The sequence below is a fragment of the Tiliqua scincoides genome, chromosome 1 (assembly GCF_035046505.1).
Source record: "Tiliqua scincoides isolate rTilSci1 chromosome 1, rTilSci1.hap2, whole genome shotgun sequence".
NCBI classification, from domain to species: domain Eukaryota; kingdom Metazoa; phylum Chordata; class Lepidosauria; order Squamata; family Scincidae; genus Tiliqua; species Tiliqua scincoides.
The window spans coordinates 66,163,567-66,185,868 of NC_089821.1; the positions used below are offsets into that span (position 1 = coordinate 66,163,567).

Below are 22,302 nucleotides of genomic sequence, written 5' to 3' on the forward strand. Positions count from 1 at the left end.
TTTAACAGTGATAGTAAATGGGATTTACGCCTGGGTAAGTGTGGGTAGAATTGCAGCCCAGAATTGTTAAACACTTTCCTGCTTGATGATGTCACTTCCAGCCATGACATCACTTCAGGTGGGTCCTGACAGTTTCTCATTCTAAAAAGTAGGTCCTGGTGCTAAAAGTTTGAAAACCGCTAGTCTAGAAGAAATACAAAAGTTATGATTCAATGGGGTCCTTTGAATTTCTTTTGGGTTACAAAACCACAACAGCCATTTTTTAAAAGTTTTATTTATTTTTTTCATGTTTTATGCCCTGCTTTTCATGCAAAAGCATGCCAAAGTGATTTACACGAAAAGCTTAACATTTTAAAAATGTAACAACAGAGCCACCTACTTTAGCAACAGCCACCTCCAAAACCTAATTGAATGAGCCACGTTTTAACTGGGGATGAAGGAATACTGCATAGGTAGCAGGTGGGCCTTCAATAGGAAGACATACCACAGAACTGGTGCTGCTACTAAAATAGTGATAATTTATTATTGTTATAACCCCTGCTAACTGGGCAAAAAGGCACCTTTTAAAGCAGTTTCCTCTGATATTTAGCAGAGCAAGAACAACTGTCCCTTTTCGCCCTGGTATGACTTAAATATAATCCAAACAGGTTTGAAATACACAATCAGATATCAACATAACAAAAAAGTAGAATGAAAATGATTGAGACTTTGACAGAAGACCCAGAAGCAGCACTACTTCAGAACCTGCAATGAAAGAAAAGGAGACTTGGTAATAGAGACTGTCTTAAGGATGTGGGGGGTGAGGAGCAGGAACTTGTGGTTGTTTGTAGGGAGGATATGGTATGGGAGAAATCTTATTTTAATTCAAACATCTTAGCACTGGTGTTTTTGCAATGCATCTATATCCCACACACATTTGCATATGCTTTCTGCCTCAGTATACAGTAGAACCTCTTTAAGTTGACCACCCAAGAGACTGGAGGAATTGGTCAACATAGGGAGGTGGTCAACATACAGAAAAATATGTAATACTGTACTTATAATTTTAGAGCCTTTAATACAGATATACCTATATACAGTAAAATATAGAAAAAATGCATTCAGAATCACGTACAGTACAGTACAGTACTATATACCGGGGTCTCCAAATGCTGGCCCACCTGTAAGCTCCTGGCCCACTTTGCTGAACATGACTGAACAATGGTTGCATCTGGAGGGTGTTCTAAGGGCCAGAGACGTTGAATGAATGAGCCCATTCATTCATTTATTCACACATCTAAGTTCCATCTCTATATAAATTTTATATTTAAATTTTTCTTCCGGCCCTCAACACGGTGCCAGATATTTGATGTGGCCCTTTGGCCAAAAAGTTTGGAGACCCCCTGCTATATACAGTACTTTAATTATATACAGTACATATACTGTATGTGATTTATTATTCTTTTTTAAAAAAAGAGTCAATCCTGGTTTGCTTCTTTTTTTGTGTAAAGATAAGAAGAGAATGCACTATCAATGCTGGCTTTGCCATTCAACTTGCCTGGACATTTATTCACAGCATATGACTTCAACTGTTTTATCAGATGCCCAACATCCCCTTCCTTTGGAATCTCTGCGTCCATGTCGTCCTCACTTTCTTCTTCCCCGGGTGTGTCCTTCACTTCTCTGCTGGGCTGTACTTTGGACAATATTGCTTGGAATATTGTTTCCGGATCAGGTTCATCACAGGTTCCGCTCTTACATTTGTCACCTTTCATGACGAGGTTTCTATCAGGCATTGCTTTGAAAAAGAGTCCACACTCATCAGCATTAAAAATGTCATCGTCTTTGAAGCCTCTTGCAAAGTCTGGGAACTTAGTAATGAATTCTTCAACTTCTGCCGAACTTCATTTGACTCACCACACAAGACTTTCTGGGAGATCTTGTGTCACAGTTTAAATTTTTCAAGCCAACCACTTGATGCTTGGATATCTTCTACCCTGAATTCCTGCACAAACTTCTTAGCAATTTCTTGGATCATTGACCCTGAGATTCTGGCATTCACTGCCCTCATTTGTTTGAACCAGCATAAAATAGCTTCATTTACTTCATCAAACAAAGTTTTCTTTCTTTTCCGCTGTAGGCCTCCATTTTCCTTACTGTATCTCTCAAAGTACTCATCTTTACATTTTTGATGTTGCTAACTCTGGTCTTGCTTAGCGTTCAGTGGGCAACTTATGGAGGGTAAATTAATACTCTGTGCAATGATCAAAGTGGTCAAGATACAACTTACGGAGGTGGTCAATAAAGAGAGGTTGGTCTCCCATAGTGTATATGCAGTGTCTGTCCATACTATGAAAATTAGGTCAACTTAAGGAGGTGGTAAATATAGAGAGGTGGTCAACTTTGGAGGTTCTACTGTATACGTGTGTGTATAAAACAAACTTTAGATTTTGGGGCAGTTGATTGATATATGAGATTTATTAAAAATACAGTATTAGCATCTTCAATATAAGAAAGGCAGAAAGAAATGTGAGTTATAGATGTAGACATATTATGATTCCATGTTGGTACCACAATATACCTCAAATGTTTTTGTTACTGGATGCAAGCAGCTTGCTTGTATGAATGTTCACTTAGAAATAAGTCCCCCAAGTTCCCTTGTCAGCCAACATACTTAGGACTGGGCTGTACCCGCAATTGTTTGGGTACACAATAAATTTTTCTTTCTCTTCAGATACATGTCAACTTATCCTTTGGTCTCAGTCAATCTCTCCTGACTACTACTCCCTCCACCTCAAGTCAATAGACTATCAACCCATACTCCCTTCAGTCCCTTGATCTAGGAGGCCCTTCAGTGACAGCCAACTGTTTTGCAATCATAAGGTTCCAGTCACAGTCTTCTAGAGATAAAACATCAGGAACATCATTTTTTAGACTGTGAGCCCTTTTGGGACAGCGATCTATTAGTTAATTGATTTTTTTCCTCTGTAAACCACTTTGTGAACTTTAGTTGAAAAGTGATATATAAATACTGTTAATAATAATGGCAGATTTTATGATAGGAGCCATCTCAGCTACTGAAAATGGGCTTATCTCTGGCCCACTCAGTTGTTGGGCTCATAAAATAACCTGTTGACTAGGAAACTCCAGTGTCTGGAAAAAGCTCTAATGGGCAAAACTTATACTTCAGTGTTTCTCAGACTGTGGGTTGGGACCCACTAGGTGCGTCATGAGCCAATTTCAGGTGGGTCCCCATTCATTTCAATATTTTATTTTTAATAGATTAGACTTGATGCTACCATGGGATGTGACTGCATTTGGGGAAATATTACAAACCTGTACTTTTAACAAGCTAATATGTATATTCTTTTAACAATGAAAGTAAATGGGACTTATTGTTATTATTATTAACAGTATTTGTATACTGCTTTTCAATGAGAAGTGGACTTACTCCTGGGTAAGTGTGGGTAGGATTGCAGTCTAGGATTGTTAAAAATGTTCCTCCTTGATGATGTCACTTCCAGTCATGACATCATTTCTGGTGGGTCCTAACAGATTCTCATTCTAAAAAGAGGGTCCCAGTGCTAAATGTGCGAGAACCACTGCTCTAAGTGGGAAGAGGTGCGGGGGGGGGCCATGGGGAGGAAAGGAGGGAGAGATTATGAAGCTAGTTTTGAATTTGGGGAGAGGCAGAGAAGAAGCCTGGGAAATATCCAGCTGGAGGCATCTAAAAGTGGGGTATAGTTGGCTGCAGGAGAAGGCTAATGTAGTTGCTTTTTGGGACTTTAATACGGTATTAAATACAAGCATCCTGCTGTAGGAGTTATTTGTTTCTACTCAGTTGTCTATATTTGTAATCAAACTAAATATTATAAAAAAGACATCATAGGTCCCAAGTGATTTCTTATTCAAAGGAAATGAGCCTTTGTTAAACTCACTATCCAGAGGAGTGGAAAGTGCACAATGTATATGGCCTGCAGTGCTACTGTCATTCTAACTGAGGCGAGACCTTATTTATTTCACACCTGCACCACATGCTTAGTCCTACACATTGTTAAACTAACGTGAAACATATTACTAAATAAGTACCTTTACTTTTGAACAAGGGCCACACACCAGGGTCATGGGAGCAGCAGGAGAGAATATTTAACCCTATACTTTCCTGTTGCTTACCTGCCAACCCCCTCCCCCCCATGTTAACTATTCTTAAAGTGCCATTTATGCTCACAAATGTTGGCCTGATCAGAACTGTGGTCCCCACTTGTGAATAAAGGCAAATATTTAACAATCAGAAATCACATGGTCAACATCACATGTATGACGGGTCTGGTCTGTAAACATGTTTTTCTGGAGGACTCAAGAAAGAAGTGAATCACTACAAAAATGGAGGTTCTCTCACTAAAACTATATAACTCAGGGCCCAATCCTATCCAACTTTCCGGTGTTGATGCAGCTGCAATGCAGCCCCAAGGCAAGGGAACAAACATGCCCTTGAATTCCCTTGAACAAGGGAACAAACATCCCTGTGGTGAGACAGGCCACTCACCACAGGATGTAGTGCACACTCAATTGGCTTGGCTACACCAGGGCTGGACAGTTCGATAGAATTTGGCTCTCAGTCTTCATCAACAGAACTGCTAACGTTTTGTACTGGCCCTGTGCCTTGATCAGCCTGCCACATGAAATGGTCATTTTATCACCAGGGCTATATTTCCAGCTTCTAAATTTCTACATACAAAAGAAGATGGCAGCTGATCAAAGACAGCCAGTCCAGTTGAGCCAATGACACTATATGCCCCAAAGCAGGTGAATGTTCCCCTCACCGGACTGAGAACCATGCACCCCACTAGGTGCTGTTTGCTTCTCTCATCCAGCAGCCAGGATGCACCCATGAAACTTTTAAAAAGCAACACCACCCCCACCCCCAAATCTAACATTCTTGTGAATTGTGATTGGTGGTTTGGGAGAGGGGAATAGGAGACTGGATTCCTCATCCTCATTTGGCTCAATACTTGCCTGTAATCGTTTGAGGCAGTGCAATACTGTGGGGGGGCACTGCACTCATCTGCATGGTGTGGGGGTGTGACTGGCAGCAATGCAACATTTTGTTCCTCGTTGTCTTTGCGCGATTTCTTCTTTTTATTCTGAAAGAGACAAGATCTCTCAGTTTTCCTACTAGTAGTTCACTCCCTTCACTGCTCTGTACCCTTGCTGAGAGCATGCATTGCTATTTACAGTGCTATTGTAGAGCTACAATGATATTACAGTGCTTTTGGGCAGAAGCCTGACCAGGTCTACTCAGAAGTAAGTCCTATTTTGTACAATGGGGCTTACTCTCAGGAAAGTGTGGTTAGGATTGCAGCCTTACATCGCTATTCACATGGACAGTCCAGATCTATATTGAGTACAAGGCCAATGCCTTGGTTTTTTAATTCTGAGAAGTCTGGTTTTTCTTCTCACCTTTACAACACATTTGATAGATATACTTATCAGCAGTCTCAGCACTGCTCCTCTCGACAATTCTTAGGCTTTTTCAGGCTCACAGTTTTCATATTTTCCTGAAAACTTTTCACTAAAAAAACTAAAACTTCTTCACATTTTAAAGAGCAGCATGCATACTTATTCATTAAACATTCAATCCATTTTATGAGAGCTGCATGATTGAGACATACAAAATTATGCAGGGGATGGACAGAGTGGATAGGGAGATGCTCTTTACACTCTCACATAACACCAGAACCAGGGGACATCCACTCAAATTGAGTGTTGGGAGAGTTAGAACGGACAAGAGAAAATATTTCTTTACACAGCATGTGGTTGGTCTGTGGAACCCTTTGCCACAGGATGTGGCCTGGCCTGGACACCTTTAAAAGGGAATTGGACAAGTTTCTGGAGGAAAAATCCATTACGGGGTACAAGCCATGATGTGTATGCGCAACCTCCTGATTTTAGGAATGGGTTAAGTCAGAATGCCAGATGCAAGGGAGGGCACCAGGATGAGGTCTCTTGTTATCTGGTGTGCTCCCTGGGGCATTTGGTGGGCCGCTGTGAGATACAGGAAGCTGGGCTAGATGGGCCTATGGCCTGATCCAGTGGGGCTGTTCTTATGTTGTTATGCTCTGAGGAGTGAGGAGGCAATGTGACACAGGCACCAGCCAACCATGCATATTTGACTTCTGTTACAAACTGATTTTTCCTGATATGGATTTTGGGCAAGGAATTGCATCTTTTAGAGCAGGGGTGCTCAATAGGTAGATCGCGATCTACCGGTAGATCGTGAGGCAAAATGAGTAGATCGCAGAGTGCCGACCCCCCCCCCTTCAGGTGCCTCTGGGAGGAAACGCCCGGAGTAAGGCCCATTGTACTCAATGGGGCTTACTCCCAGGTAAATGTGGCTAGGATTGCAGCCTCACAGCCTAATCCTAGGCATGTCTACTCAGGAGTAAGTCCTGTTATACTCAGTGGGGCTCAAGGTACACCAACATACATTGTACACATAAATGTTATATGTTATGATGGCGCGAACATTGTAAAAAAAACTCTGGTAGATCTCTGGGCCTTGCTGGGTTTCAAAGTAGCTCTCGAGCCAAAAAAGTGTGAGCATCCCTGTTTTAGAGACTCTCTACTAAATCTTTCTCCCCTGTAGATTTAACACTCCAAATATTTTTACACAAAAGACTTAAAGCAGCTCTTGCTTCAATCAGATTTAAAATGCAAGTACCAGAAATACACCAGGCAGAATGTTCATTTGCATTGCAAATGCAATTTAAGGCTGTCTGTGCAGTGCCTCCTGCTCTCCTCTCCAACTCTAGTACTTTTCTCTCCACCCTGGGTGTCTTGGTTCCCTGCTCACTTAGTAGTATTGCAGGCTCTAGTCAGGTGTACCAAACAGAAGGGCAGCTGCACCACTCTCTTTTCAGCACCAGCTCAGCACTGGTGCAGCAACCCTTATAAAGTTCAAGCTGTCCTTCAATACCCTCCCCCAAGCACCTTTTTTCTTAGTCCATGGCCGCATTCTGCTTCTTAAGTCATATAATCTCCCACTAAGTAGCACTCTCCATTCTGAGCCATAACCTGGATGTGGCTTGTCTCAGGTCACCTAGAGAGCATGTGACCAAGATGAGATTTGAACCAGGGGCTTTTAGCTCATATTCTAAGGACATTTTCTTTTCCAAAAGTCTTGAATCAGATGTTTGCTCTAATCATCTTGCATGTAAATACAAATCGACTACCTTTGGAGGAATCTACAATTGATTACAACAGCATCTTTCCCACAACAACAATGAATAACAAGGACACTATTGAGAAGCTCCAGGTGCGAAAATGCTCTTAGCCACATCATCAACTGGTTTGGTTTGAAGTGCTGTCATGTTTGTTTTACACATGTATGCCATGCCATCACAGAATACTCTAGTCATCAAATAATGACTGTGAATGTATAAACTTACCAAAATTCACCTTGTGTTTGGGCTGTTACTATGGCCCTGCTGTGTTCTGCAGGCCACTTAATATGCTGCTAATAAAACATAAAATAAATATACGCTCTGCTGGATCCTTACCGAGTGGAGAGTGGAAAAAGCAGCCCCAGCCTGAATGGCAGAGAAGATCAGCATCACAGAAAGGAGCCCCTGTATAACATAACAAAGCCTGTTAATCATTTTCAAGCATATATCTGAGAGTAGTCACCCTGAACTATGCAGAGCGGCAGTAGGAGTTCACCCCCAAGGAACTGCATGCAGGAAGATGAAAAAAAATAAAAGGGGGGGGGGAGAGTTGGGATAAGCAATCATCCAAAGGCCTGAGGCTGACTCTCTAGATCAACCATTTTCAACCACTGTGCCATGGCACACTGATGTGCCATGAATGGTCTCCAGGTGTGCCGTGTGAGTTTGGAGAGGGCCATATATTAACAAGGTCATTGGTGGATATAAGCCCCCCACCAGCAGTGTGTGTGTGTATCTACTCTTCTCCCCATATGTAGTTTACAGAACTTCAGCAATAAAATAACATATTACTGTGAAAGGTGAAATAAAGACAAATGATTGTCCAATCTGCAGAAGCATGAGCACATACCATCTTCAAACCCTAGAACTTTAGTAATTCACAAGTCTTCAGCAATCATCTGTTGCCAAGTTCATACAGGTGCAACCTACTTATCCATGGATTTTTTATATGTCTCAATGCAAATTGGGGGGGGGGATGGGACTGAAAGCACACCTTTGCCCTGCAATGGCTCCATTTCAAGGCAGCCCAAAACACTGCAAAAAGGCAGGGAAATAGTCCTGGAGCCATGGAAGAGGTTCCCCTTGCAAAGGAAAAGTAAGACTCCTGGAGCCCCTGAGCCAGCCAAGGATGAAGAGGAGAAGGGGGGGCAGAAAACCTCTGTAGCCAGAGCACATGCAGCAAGGTGAAGCTCGCTCGCGCTCTCTCTCTCTCTGGCGTGCGCGCGCGCGCACACACAGACACAGGGGCAGGTTCGGTAGCAACAGAGGGGATTGCTTTAAAAAACCCAGGGAGTATTTCCCAATTCTCCTCCCCCTTCAGACTGAGATGGTGCAGTCTTTCCCTGCTCCAGCCTACAGAAACAAAACAGCCCAGCAAGCAAGTCTTCCCAGTAAGCCAAAGCATTACATTTAGGCTACAATCTGATCCACACTTTCCTGGGAGTAAGCCCCATTGACTACAATGGGGCTTACTTCTGAGTAGGCAAGCATAGGACTGGGCTCTCAGGCTACAATCCTCTCCACACTTTCCTGGGAGTAAGCCCCATTGACTACAATGGGACTTACTTCTGAGTAGAAATGCATAGGACTGGACTCTTAAAAGCTCAGCATCCCATCTGTGAAAGAAGTGGGACAGCTGGCAAGTGGAGGGCTGAGTATGGAGGGGGAGGAGAAGGAGGGGAGGGGATTGATAACAGCTGTCTTAGTTTCCTTCCATCCAGAAGTGTCAGGCTGTAGCATATTTGCTTAACTCTGTGGAATTTAGCACAATGTGTTTTTTCTTAATCTATCGGAGTCACGGAAAGGAACTTGCAAATAAATAGGCTTCACCTGTATATGTCACCAGAGTCATCTACAGCCGGTCAATTTAACCACACATGGTTATATCATTCAGAGTTTTGTCCAATCAAGTTTTAATATTAGGTCCCTGACTTGACTTGTGATTTTTTTGCTAAGATCCTAATACCAATTGAAGCACATTCCTTGCAGCTAAGGTTTTTCCCAGCTAGAAAGGTGCAGAGAGTCATCATTCAAGTTGTCATTAGTGGAGCAGTCTCACCCCTTCCCCCCACCTTTGGATCTGCTGCGGGTGCTCCTGTACTGTATATTTAGACTGAGGTAACTTGTTCTGTTTTTTTTGTTGATGGTGCTGTGGTTTCTTATTGAAGATATGAAGTTCCGGGGGAAGAATGAACATAGAAGGAGGTGGTAGTGATCAACCAATAACCTTGAGCATGTGTGTAGTATGCGTAGCACTATGAAAATATTTCTCTTCCCATGCACTTATATTGGGACAATAGGCTTAAGTAAGTCTATTGTGGTTTTTATAGGAACAAGGAGATCCCAATTGACTTGGATGACTCTCCAAACCAAAATTAAACTTCCTGTCTACCATTGATTCATCCCACATAATTTCCAGACCAGACAGAAGGTTTGAACTTTGGCACACATGCACACTCGATCCAGGCACTTACTGTTTGGTATGCCTTGATGACCCTGCAGTAGTCTGCAGAGTTAAGGTTTCCTTCGCAAGGTAAAGGAACAATGTATCTGGATAAGAATCCAATAACTGCCAAGAATCGGGGGGAAGTTTGTTGATGTTCTAAAATGAAGATTTTTATCAAATCGATGGTCAAGAGACATATTCCAGCCAATGCACCAAGGCCGCTGAAGCTGTTAAGTATGTGACTTGCTGCTGCCTGAAAGAGAGACAGAAAGATTTGCTTAAAGGAAAAGGGGAGCTTGGAGTGGAGCTCACCCAAAAGTCTTATCCTTGCCTTATCAACCTGTAGAAGCATATGGGAGGTTGACTAGTGCTAGTGTTGTAAGAGGACACTTTATACATGGTCAGGGGTGCTGTTTTGTCTCTATGCAGATCTCAGGAATAGAACAAAATAGACCCTGTGCATAGTATGGGGGTTTCGTGGATTGCAGAGTTTGACAGTAGATTCTAGCACTTTCTATGCAGGATTAATGTAAAGGACCAAGTCCAAAAGGATGAATTTATATACTATAATAATTATATTTAATAATAATACTGTTAATATACCCAGAACAGTCACTGAAATGCCAGAGGCACATGTGCAAAAGCAGCCTCATATTTGTTTAATTGGCTGTTTCCTGATCACCACAGAACCATATCTTGTCTTCGAAACTCCACTGTTATTTAGGTGATTCAATGAATGGCTCATACTTGCTTAACGGAGGCTACCTTTTTGCTGGATGGAAGACATTTTGCTTCAGCTGTTTACGTGGACTCAAAAGGCAGTGCAGCAGAACATTTTGGCATTTATTTAACTACTTTGTTCCAGGGATAGGTAACCATGTTACAGCCTAATCCTATGCATGTCTACTCAGAAGTAAGTCCCATGAGAGTCAATGGGGCTTACTCCCAGGAAAGTGTGGATAGGATTGGGTTGTTCCTCCACTGTAGAAAAAAAACCAGACATGGAGTCTTGTAGTGCCATAAATTTTTATTGTGGCACTAGCTTTTGTGGACTAGAGGCCATGAAAGCTAACACCACAATAAATCTGTTAATCTATAAGGTGCCACAAGACTGTTTTAATAATTTAAGAAAGAGTTCTTTCCAAGGGCTTCACCTGACTTAGTCTACTTTGCCCCCTCCCCCAATAGCTTTGCAAAGTATATTAGGATGCCCACAGCTACAGTTTGCTTAATAGAAAAGCAGAGATTTGAACATGTATGTTAGACAGTTTTGGGGGATTTTTAACAGGAAGTTGAAAGCAAGAATGCTCTTTGTGGGGCATACATTCCTCTCAATCAGTGGCGTAGCTAAGGGGATGCAGGGGGTAGTAGTTGCATTGGGCAACAAGCTTTAGGAGGGCAACAAGCTGAGCTTGACACTAGTGGCCAAAATTGTGAAAAAAATCTGGTATGTACGAATAGTACCATCATGTTATATATCATTGGAAAGGTAATTTAATGCAGAATGCAATGAAACAAATCCAATTGCAATATCTGTATTCTATCAAAAGTTATGATCAATTAACCAGAAAATGAAAACGCAACTGCCTTATGGAACAAAAAGTGGATTTGCTTAAGTCAAAACGGACCCATGAGACTGATCTGAGAGCCAATGAGATGTTGTTATATACAGCTTGAAACCCATAAGGTGTTAATATGAGTCAGCTCTCATTTCCATGTATCATAACACAGCTACTCCTGCTAACTGGTAAAGAGGCACTTTTTTGAGTGGTGCTCCTCTTATATTTAGCTGGGGGAGAATAACCATCCCTCTTCACCCCAGCAGTGTCTCTAACCAATAAGGGGCACACTTTTTATTTATTTATGCTGGGGGGGAGGTACGTTTCCCCCCCAATTTGCACTATTTAAAAAGCCCAGATGTGATGTCACTTCTGGTTGTGACATCACTTCCGGGGCATCATTTTGAGGTCTGCACCGGGCTACACGTTCATTAGCTACGCCACTGCTCCCAATTTTGCCTTTGGTAGACAAATTTCTGTATTGCTTAGATAACCTGCAAAATCTCTTTGACCAGAAGTGACAGTAAGACAAAGAAATATTCTAAACACCATGAGAATTGAAATCTCCTTTCAGCTCTCTTAAAAATATGCACTTCCATCCTATGAGCACAAGGGGAATTTCTTAGCTAACACAGATAGGTTACTATGGGGTAGGATAGCTCCCAACAATCTGTATCTTTTAACAAAACTCCACAATAATAAGTCTTCAACCTACCAGACCCTCAACTGGCTTTACTGCAGCTGCTGATGCAAGGTATCCAGAAAGAAAGAACTATAAAGAGAGAAAAACAAAAACCAATGATAGGAAAAATAGCCAAGAAGTAACTTAAAACTGTCAGATTTTTTTAAAATCCTCCATGTTTACATATTTTAATATACTGTACACAAATATACAATATGTACACACACATACATATATTGTGTCTGTTATATATGTGCATACATGTTCCTATTTTCAATATACATGAATCAAACATTTTATTAATAAATCGAGATAGGAGCTCTTTAATTGTTTGCATTCAAGTAGTCGACCCGGGAACAAACAAGAATAAAAAGCTTGATTTCTAGAATCTACACAATGCTGTCTATATCCTGGCAGGAAAATCTCTCAGAAAGGGGAGGTACCTAGAAAAAATATATTTCTATGGATGATTGTGCATGGTGAATGGCCAGTCTCTCCAGTCTAGCCCACAAAGCTCCTCATGAAGCTCATCCTCTTCTTTCTGTTGATCAGAATAACCAGGACTTCCTTTCCCATATAGCCATAGGGTTTCCCAAGTGCCACTCCTAGAGGGAAACAAGAGATTGCCCCAGAGGGATTTGTTTCTTTACATAAGCCTCTGTGATAGCATTTTGTCTCCTGCCAGGTAAAGTGGCATTTGTGCAACTCTCATAGCACCACTCCTCAAGAAATCTTGAGACAAAAAGAGATGACATCAACTACTACAACATCATCATCATGGTGCTTTATAGTGCTCAAAGCACTTACATTATCTTAGTGAGCCTACAATCCTATGCACACTCACCTGGGAGTAAACCTATTGAGCACAATGGGATTTGCTTCTGAGTAAACACATAGAGACTGCACTGGCAATGTTACAATTACCCTGTAAACATTCATTTTGCCTTAAAGGTTGCAGGAGAAGAGAAACATTTTTGAATTTGTGTCTATCAGCTACTAAAGGATTCTGGAAGAATCCTGTTTTTAAAAAGTACTCTGTCATAAAATGTTATATTTGCACAGAATCTCCTATATCAGGGGTGCTCACACTTTTTTGGCTCGAGAGCTACTTTGAAACCCAGCAAGGCCCGAAGATCTACCAGAGTTTTTTTTACAATGTTTGCGCCATCATAACATATAACATTTATGTGTACAATGTATGTTGGTGTACCTTGCAAGAGCCAATATTGCACAACACAACATAATTAACTATAAACATTTTTTGTAATTACTTGAGTTTACTTTGATGACTTGCACTGAAGTGAATCAGCCAAGGATGCATAGTCGGACAGTAGCTGCTGACAGCCAGCCTCAAGCACACTTCCAAATGTTCATCATTAAGTCCATGGTACTTGGACTTAATGATCTTCATGTAGGAAAAGGCTGACTCACATAAATAAGTGGAGCCCTTCCTGCCTCAGGTGCTCTTATATCCCTGAGGGCCCTATTGCCTTCAAGTGGCTGCAGCTGTGCAGCACACTCTGCTGGATGCCCAGGCCTTACCCTTAAAGGGGCCACTGCTGACACCACATCTACCTCCTCACCAGATCTTCCTTGATTCCAATACAAGTGGGGGGGGCAGATCTCCATGCATACCAGTGTAAAAGCAGGGGAAAGGTGTGGGAGAGGGAAGGTCTCTGTATAGACATCACAGCAAGACCAGTGCAAAACCCCTTGCACACAGAACCAACAGATGGAAGTTGGGGGGGGGGGCAGATCTCCATACATACCAGTGCAAAAGCAGGAGAAAGGTGTGGGGGAGGGAAGATCTCTGTATAGACATCACAGCAAGACCAGTGCAAAACCCCTTGCACACAGAACCAACAGATGGAAGTTGGGGGGGGGCAGATCTCCATACATACCAGTGCAAAAACAGGGGAAAGGTAAGTCAGCCCCAGTCGAGTCAATGGGGCTCACTCCCAGGGATGCGTGGACGGGAGAGAAGCCTGCCAGTGGCTCCTCTCCCAGGGAGGAGCCTGCCAGGTACTCACTCCCTAGGCTCACTCCCTAGGCTCCCTGGACTCACTCCCTGGGCTCACTCCCTGGGCTCACAAGCCTGCCAGGGGCTCACTCCCAGGAATGCGTCACTCCAGGGAGCATCACTCCCAGGGCGGGGCTCACTCCCAGGAATGCGTGGACGGGAGAGAAGCCTGCGATCGACTCATTTCGCCTCGAGATCGACTGGTAGCTCACGATCGACATATTGGGCACCCCTGTCCTATATAGTTTTACTTAACATCCCAGTACAGAATGCACGTTTCAAACAAGGTGAAAGGTTTCTTCAAGATTTATCAAGTTTGCAAATGCTCTGCACTAATTTTGACAACTGTATGGCAACCCTGTAAGTCAGGATATTAAATATTCCCATTTTATAGATGGAAAACAGGCCAACTTGCCCAAAGCCACCCAAGATGATCAAGCAGGAATTTGATGTCAAGTCATACTGGCCTACTCCACATTCATTCACTCTCCAGTAAAACAGTAGTTCACTGTATTCTACTTACAAGGGCAGCTCCCCAGAAGGGATACCAGACAGACATGGCCAAGGGAACAAATTCTTGGGTAGAAAACAGCAAAATGCAACCAAGAGCAACATGCAACATCCCAATGATAATCTGCATAGCCTGTAGGGAGATGACAGGAAAATGGAAGTCAATAAATGGAACAGCTGGAATACACAGTATGCTGGCTTAGGATGCTTCATACACACTATCATCACTTGACATTTGCAACCTTCATGAAAAATGATTATCTCTACTTTCCAGAAGGGGAAAAACAAAACACAGGTTAAGCCATTTTCTCCTTGGACTACACAATGACTTGAGCAACAGAATAGATCTTGTGTATCTGTTTCCCCTGAGGGCTGGGGATAAGAATAGGCCCTCAGTTTGGCTGTACTTATCGTAAGAGGCGACTAAACAGCCACCGGATAGATGGGACTCCTTAGCCTGGGAAGGCAGCTCATCTGATTGAAGGAAAACTCTGATCCCAAACCTCCACTGCCTTGTGGCTACATCCAGTTATGGAAAAGGCTTCAGGAGTCAACCTTGAGGCAAAATGCAGAGCCGGAGTCCCTGAGGCAGTTCATGGCTGAACACAGTCACGTTCTGGCAACTCCTGCGACGTCGCTGGAACCAACCGTATTGGCTTCTGCCTTGCCATTGGACCATTTCAGCGACGTGGAGAGGGGGGATTTGCTGCATGGGTAACAGTCTATCCTCCATATCTACTTTACCCAGGCTTCGCGCACTGGAGAGGACACTCTGTTCCAGAACACTATTCAGAGCGCGATACCATAGTCTTCAGAGACTGAAGGATGCCAACAAGATCTGTTTAGTTCAGAAAACCAAACAGTGAATTTTATGATGCTAAAAAGTAGGGCTGTTAGCCAATTAAAAGACTCCTAGTCATTAAGTTGGGTTTAATGGGCAAAAAGATAGGTGATTACATTTAAATTAATTTCCATGTTGCTAAAGCCTTACTATAGTTCGTTTTTTTTTAAATAGGGAAAGAATGCTAAGAAAATTTACAATTCAAGAAATTACAGCCACACTCAGTGTGAGAAGGGAAGGCACCCTCACAGGTTCTTCTGCATTCCCAATTACAATAAGATAGCACCATCTAATTAATGTCAAGAATGAAATGAAGAATGAAAAAGGGTGTCCTGCAGCCCCTGCACTACCCATTACCATAGCCCTCACCAACCAGCCAATGCTTGATCTCACAATCAGGTCTGGTACAGCTTGCAGTTACAGTGAAGCCTCATAGCACAGTACTTCCAACAGAAAGAGCATTTCAATTGTGCTTTGTTTGACAAACAGCTGCCCCTCTTCTGAAGTGAACAAGGAAGCCTACTTGTAAAGAAGCTCCACATCCATGGAAGAGCATTTTCCTATTCCAGGGTCAGCATTAGGTTGGGCATGGCCCTGCACCACCATTTCCCAAGGGACCTCTGTGTGCACAGCACACACCTTCCCCTTTTCACCCTCTTGCAGCTTTCCCTCTCCTTCTCCTCCCTGCAGCTTTTCTTTCCTGCTCCCTTCCCATCAGCCTAGCCACTGACCAGAGTTCATATAGGCAGGTGGAGATAGTTTCTCCCACCCCAAGAGAAGCTTCCCCCCAGCCATCCTGGATCACTCCCAAGAGTAGTCCCTGTGCTGAACTGGAGGCTATTGTCTGGGTGCAACCAGTTCCCACTGGCTGGTGGAGGAAAAAGGAGGAAGTAACTGTGGTGTGTTTTGCTTCCTCCTCCTCAATGGCCAGTTAGGGTTGTTCCCAGGCAGCAACATCTGTGTTATTGCAGTTAGCACCTTTTGAAAGCACCTTATTTGCTATTGCACAAGTCATGAAATTATTATTTTTTAAATAGAGCCACAGTGCAACTTAAGAAACTTCCAGGCTCCTGCAACTCATACAGTAGGTGTGTAGTGAGATGGCTCATGCTCTCCAAGGCCCCACCTGTGACACCACCCCTGACCTCCTCCCACTCCCCTAACCCAAGCCCACAGGTATTTGCGGAAAAGGCTTTGGCAATCTTACCCCTCTAGCTTCATTTTTTCTTGGGAACTTCCTCTCCTCAGACTCTGCACTGGCATTGTTTGGAGGGACCACCACCACAACGTTGCCAGGGACCGTCCCCGGGGGGGCCATCCTGTATTGGTCAAGTCTGCAAAACATGTAAGACAGAATTTAAGGCTGCAGTGAGATCCACACTGAGATTCTCTTCATGCTGCTGAGGCACTGCTCTTCTACAATCACCTGGAAGCAGAATGAAAGCACTGGTTCCACGAGGCACCTTCCCTGGAACAAAAGCACAATGCCTGTCCCCACAGCAAGGGCCAAAGTGGGGAGCGCATCACTGGCATAGCTCTTATTATAATGGGTGCCTCCATCTGTGAAGTGAGAGGAAAAAGCAATTTTGCCAAACTAGCTATTATTAGAATGAGTAACTATCAGCAACTGTTACCCTGCAGATGTCTGATCTTGGAAGCTAAGCAGGGTCAGGCTTGGTTAGTACTTGGATGGGAGACCGCATGGGAATACCAGGTGCTGTAGGCTTCTACCATAGTCTTTCGAGACTGAAGGTTGCCAACCAACTATCACCTGCAAAGGGTTTGAAGATGGTTTAGTCAAAAGAGAGAACAAAATCAGAAAAAAAGATACTAGCTATTGAAAGAATGGCTGCAGCAACCAAGTCTGAAGGAACACGTGATGGAAGCCCATTTCAAAGACATCAGTTGAAAGGGAGTGAATGTTGACACTTTTTATGGTCTCCTGATGAGCAAAAGCTGCTTAGACACTGTCCTGTCCCCTGTCCACTGATGTCAACAGAATGATCCCAGCCAAAGCAAAGCTCTTTTTCATGCCATTCATTTCTACAGATGATATTAAGCATATACTGTGGCAGGATTGCACGAGAATCAGTAAGTGGCATTTGAAGTTGACACGACAAACTTTCCAGCCTATCTATGGCATTAGTGGGTGTCTGCCAACTAATGTTTTCCTCACTTCCTCTTGAATAAACTCCTTGCACAGCGTCTAGACAGAAAGAACAATTCCAACAGTGCTGTGTGTGTAGGCAACAGGTCCTAGCAAATCGGTTCAATCACCCACCTACCCTGCTCTCAAGAGTTGTGGAATATGACCTTTGCCTACATCTTCTCAAGCCATACTATTTGCCTCTCCTTTGCGCTGCTTGACTCCTTTCTCCTCTGTGTACTTGCCTAAGGCTACAATCCTATGCATGCTTACTTCCGAATAGATCCCACAGAATGAGACTTACTTCTAGGTAGATATACATAGGACTGGCCATAGTACAACAGTGGGATACGTAAATACCAACACAACATATGGGGATCTTCATTTTTTACGTCTTTAAGAGAAAGGCATCTTAGAGGATGTAATTTTGAGGAGACAAATTGTTGTGGTTAAACAGTTCCTCTCCACAAAGGTTCTGCTCACCCTCTGCTCACTACTGCTTTTCCTGCTGAGAGATCCCTTGACAGAAAAAGTTATTTCAACCCTTAGGAGCAAGAGGCAATCCAAATTATAAACAGGTCCACAGGTCCGCAGCTTGGGGGTTCGCCTGGATCCACAGCTGCACCTGGAGTCCCAGGTGGCGGCAGTGGCCAGGGGAGCCTTTGCTCAGCTTTGGCTGATTCGCCAGCTGCGACCGTACCTGAGCTGCGCGAACCTGGCCACAGTAACTCATGCCCTAGTGACATCTAGATTAGATTATTGCAATGCGCTCTACGTGGGGCTGCCTTTGAAGACGGTCCGGAAATTACAATTAGTACAGAGCGTGGCTGCTCATGTGGTGGCTGGAGCACGTCGGTTTGACTCTGTCGAGCCGTTGCTTCGGCGGCTACACTGGCTGCCGGTTCTGTTCCGGGCCCAATTCAAGGTGCTAGTTTTGACCTTTAAAGCCCTTTACGGCTCCGGTCCAGGGTATTTGAGGGACCGCCTCCTTCCTTACAATCCTGCCCGGGATCTTAGATCATCTGGGGGGGCCCTTTTGATTGTGCCGCTACCAAGAGATGTGAGAGGGGCGGCGGCCAGGAAGAGGGCCTTCTCGGTGGTGGCCCCCGAACTTTGGAATACCCTCCCTTTAGAAGTGAGAACTGCTCCCTCTTTGCTAACATTTTGGCGTGGACTGAAGACCTTTTTATTTCAAAAAGCTTTTAATTGTTGACAGGCTGGCTGGCTTTCTTGCTTTTTTATATGAGAATCCACGGGGTTTGTTTTTTAGATTTTTAATTATTTGTAAATTGTTTTAATTATTGTTTTTAATGTTGTATTTTAAATTGTTGTAAGCCGCCTTCTGCGCCCTTTGGGCATAAAGGCGGGATAATAATAATAATAATAATAATAATAATAATAATAATAATAATAATAATAATAATAATAATAATAATAAATAAATAAATAAATAAAATTAGGCAACATTCCACCAAGTGTAGAATTCAGCACATTCAGGTCCTAATAAACTATAGGATATAGCGGGGCTGAAAAACGGTGCAGAAGAAAGCAACCAAAATGATTAGTGGGCTGGAGCACCTCCCTTGTGAGGAAATGACTCAACAGGGTAGCAACAGGATACAGGTATCTTGTTGTCTTGTGTGCCCTTAGAGGTATTTGGAGGACCACCGGGAGATACAGGAAGCTGAACTAGATGGGCCCTTGGCCTAATCTGGTAGGGCTCTTCTTAAGCTCCTATGTTCCAAATGTATCAAATGTTGGTGCTTAACTTTATTAGAATGAAGAATAGACTTCCTACGCTTAAGAAGGGTCAAGCATTTCATTTCCTTTTGTTGCATTTGAGTGAACAGACACTGCTCTGTTCTTGAACAAGTTGTGAAAACTCATGAGGATTTACCACAAGGCAAAATTAGGTTCACATCCCGCCCTTTCTTGAATATATTTAAGGCATCCCTTAAGCTTCCATAAGAGAATAACTAAATAGCCTTAAATTAAGTCATGCAGACTAGTACCACTGCTGGAGTCTTTAATACCTTTAACCCACAGGCAAACCAGGCTTTCAATTTTATACTATAAACCCCATTTTGAAAGACATAGGGTGCAGTCCTAACCCCTTATGTCAGTGCTTTCTAGCACTGGCATAGCGGTGCCAATGGGACATATGCTGCATCCTGCAGTTGGGTGTCACTCACGGAGGCCTCCTCAAAGCACTGACATAAGGGGTTAGGATTGCGCCCATAGCAGATTAAGGGCTGGTTTAGATAATAGCTGAATAGTCCAACTGGCCCCACATAATGAAGGGACATGCACATTTGCAGCATAGATATGTTCTAGCCTCTCCTCTTTCTTCAAATTTACTTAACCATAGGGAATGACCACATCATTAAGCAAACTAGCCCAGATGTGAAGGGTCAGGATGTGCCCATTCTATAAGCAAGTACATCCTTAAAGTGTGTGGCCAGTCAGACTTTTAAAATGTCATCTGAACTAGCCGTAAGTCAGGGATAGGCAGAAGCTTGCTCCAGATACCAACAGCTCTGATGATGATCTTATCTCTCTTGAACCGTCTCCCCTCATTCCACTCAGTGGTTTGAATTTCATGTGTGTGTTTCTTCCACAACTTCTAGAAACCCAGGCCAGCCTCATTTGGGGCACAGGCAGAAGACTTTTACTGAGTTGCGCATGTGCGTGCGCGCACTTGTGCATGTAAAACAACAGAAAATATAAATTACTGTATTGCACAAACCACCATCTTGTGACTGGCTCCACCTCCAACAGCTATCACTTCTTGCCAATAGCTTCCAATACTCTGGCAAAATAAAAAGTAGTTTGTGGAAGCCTAAAGTCTGTCCATCCCTGAATCACAATCCCTGAAGCTGAATCACAGACCACTAACATTCATTGTGAACGTGTACCAACATGGAAATTATGATTATTGCTTTAATTTTGTTTGCATTTGCCTTCTTGAGGCTCTTTTCTTGTGTTAAAAAGCATAAGTCTCACTCCATCTCGTCTGCATAAAACCACCATTGCCTATATGCGAAATGCTTGGTGTGCTTCTCAAGAAACCTTGGGGTCAGTGTCTCTTCCCTTGATTCCTAGTCTTATTAGTTTTGATTTTTTATGGCGACACAAAACAGAAGTGTTGTTGGAGCCATTTTGTTGTTTTATGATGATTGATTGACAGTATGTTTACCTGTTCTTTGGTCCTATAAGAACTGCTTGAATCCTAAAATCTTGTTGAGACACCATCAGGTCTCTCATCCAGCAGCTGACCAATAAAATTTGGAACAATATTCCATCTCCTGCTTTGTTCTGCGTAATTAATTTCTCCAACAGTACCAAGAAATCAGGCTGCCTCCAAGGAGTGAGGGTAAAACTTACATGAGATGAGGGGGTTGCTCCAGATTGGGATGGTGGCACAGTGGGATGAGAGGGGTTAACTCTTTCCTCCATGCCATTTTCGGGATACAAATTGCTCCCACCTGAATCCGTCATTTGTTTTGGGAGGGAAGCTGCTATTGACCCCTGTACCAGCTCCCCAAAAGGGGGAGAAACATTGCATGGGAGAGAAGGGTTAACACACACACATGCAAACACACTGGTTCCAGTCTTTGATTGCAACCCTTCCCCCCTACAATACATTTATTTTTTAATGCAGAAGAAAAATGTGATAATGCATTTTATACCACAACTAGTTTGATTGTTAGGCAGCAGTCTCTCTCAGCCTTGCTCTGCAAGTTCTTTCTAAATGGCCATTTCAGAGACTCCAAGACTTAGCTATGGTCCCTTGTTTCTTTCTGACTTCCAGACAGATACTGTTAATGGGGAAGGGGAGTAATAATTCAATGGATAAAAATATGAGAGATTTTAACTGATAAGTCTTTCATGGAGGCCATGATACAAGAAAATGTGATGGCTTGCAAATATAAAACCAGAAAAATGGGCCACAATACCACAAAGTTTAAGAACCACAGCCTTATTGGTATGAAGCCAGCAGGGCAGAAAATATAATTATATTCATTGTCATTAAAAAAAAATTTTTTTTGTTATAATGATGAAAAAATAAGCAAACGCTCTGGGAATATATTATTTTATGTTTATTATCCTTTCCTTACATTTCTGAAACAATGACTCCAGTGCTTAGGCTATGGCAAGAGACCTTTCATTTTGGAGCCTATTTTCCAGATCCAAGTTATCCCATAAAGGTAGCACAAAATAGCACAGGTTGGGTCACATATCAAACACGGTTATCACAAGTACATAGCTGCTTCACACTGCAAATATGGAAAGAGAGAAGTATATATCTGCACCTTTAAATACCTACATAATGTGTTCACATATCTGGAAATCCTGGTCCAATCAGATCTCCCAGGCACATGTGCACAAGTGTTTAAAGGTGAAGGTACGGTATATTGTCTGCACTTTTCATGTTCACTGAGGAAGACAATAATTTTTTTTTTTTTGCATGAAATGGAAGCCACCCTGACAAACCCATGTTTTCTTACCCTGGATACAAAGATGGATGGGCCATGTTCTCCATAGATGACACTCCTGAGTCTAGCTGACTGAAGACTACCGAAAGAGAGTCGTAGGTGAGATGCTGCCTTGGGGGTGCAATCAGACTGAAGAATTTGTGGCTACTGTACATCCTCAGGCTTGTTTCCTTCCCCTTCTAAGCGCACAATCTTATTGGTTCTGTATGGACACCTGATTTCTGAGAACTACTAGTAGTCGAAAGTTTTGATCTGGGGAAAATGGAAGAAGAAAAAAAGATGTTTCAGATTAAAAAACACATTCAGGAGAGTTACAGGAGGCTAGTATAAAGTCCAGAATGGAATGGAAAAGGGTGGAACAGTTATTTTGATTTGATTTTGATGGTCCATCTTCACTGGC

At 42.9% G+C, this 22,302-nt stretch overlaps 1 protein-coding gene across 1 annotated transcript; it reads right to left on the bottom strand.

Moving 5' to 3' along the window:
- Positions 1 to 294: 294 nt before the first annotated feature.
- Positions 295 to 22,021, bottom strand: LOC136633872 (B-lymphocyte antigen CD20-like). The gene is made up of 8 exons (XM_066609502.1): positions 21,915 to 22,021; positions 16,468 to 16,594; positions 14,433 to 14,552; positions 11,923 to 11,979; positions 9,677 to 9,901; positions 7,539 to 7,607; positions 4,996 to 5,123; positions 295 to 744 (listed from the first exon to the last, which is right to left on the bottom strand). Exons 1-8 carry the CDS (start codon positions 21,947 to 21,949, stop codon positions 738 to 740), a joined length of 768 nt encoding a protein of 255 aa, XP_066465599.1. The 5' UTR covers positions 21,950 to 22,021; the 3' UTR covers positions 295 to 737.
- Between the last annotated feature and the right edge of the window lie 281 nt (positions 22,022 to 22,302).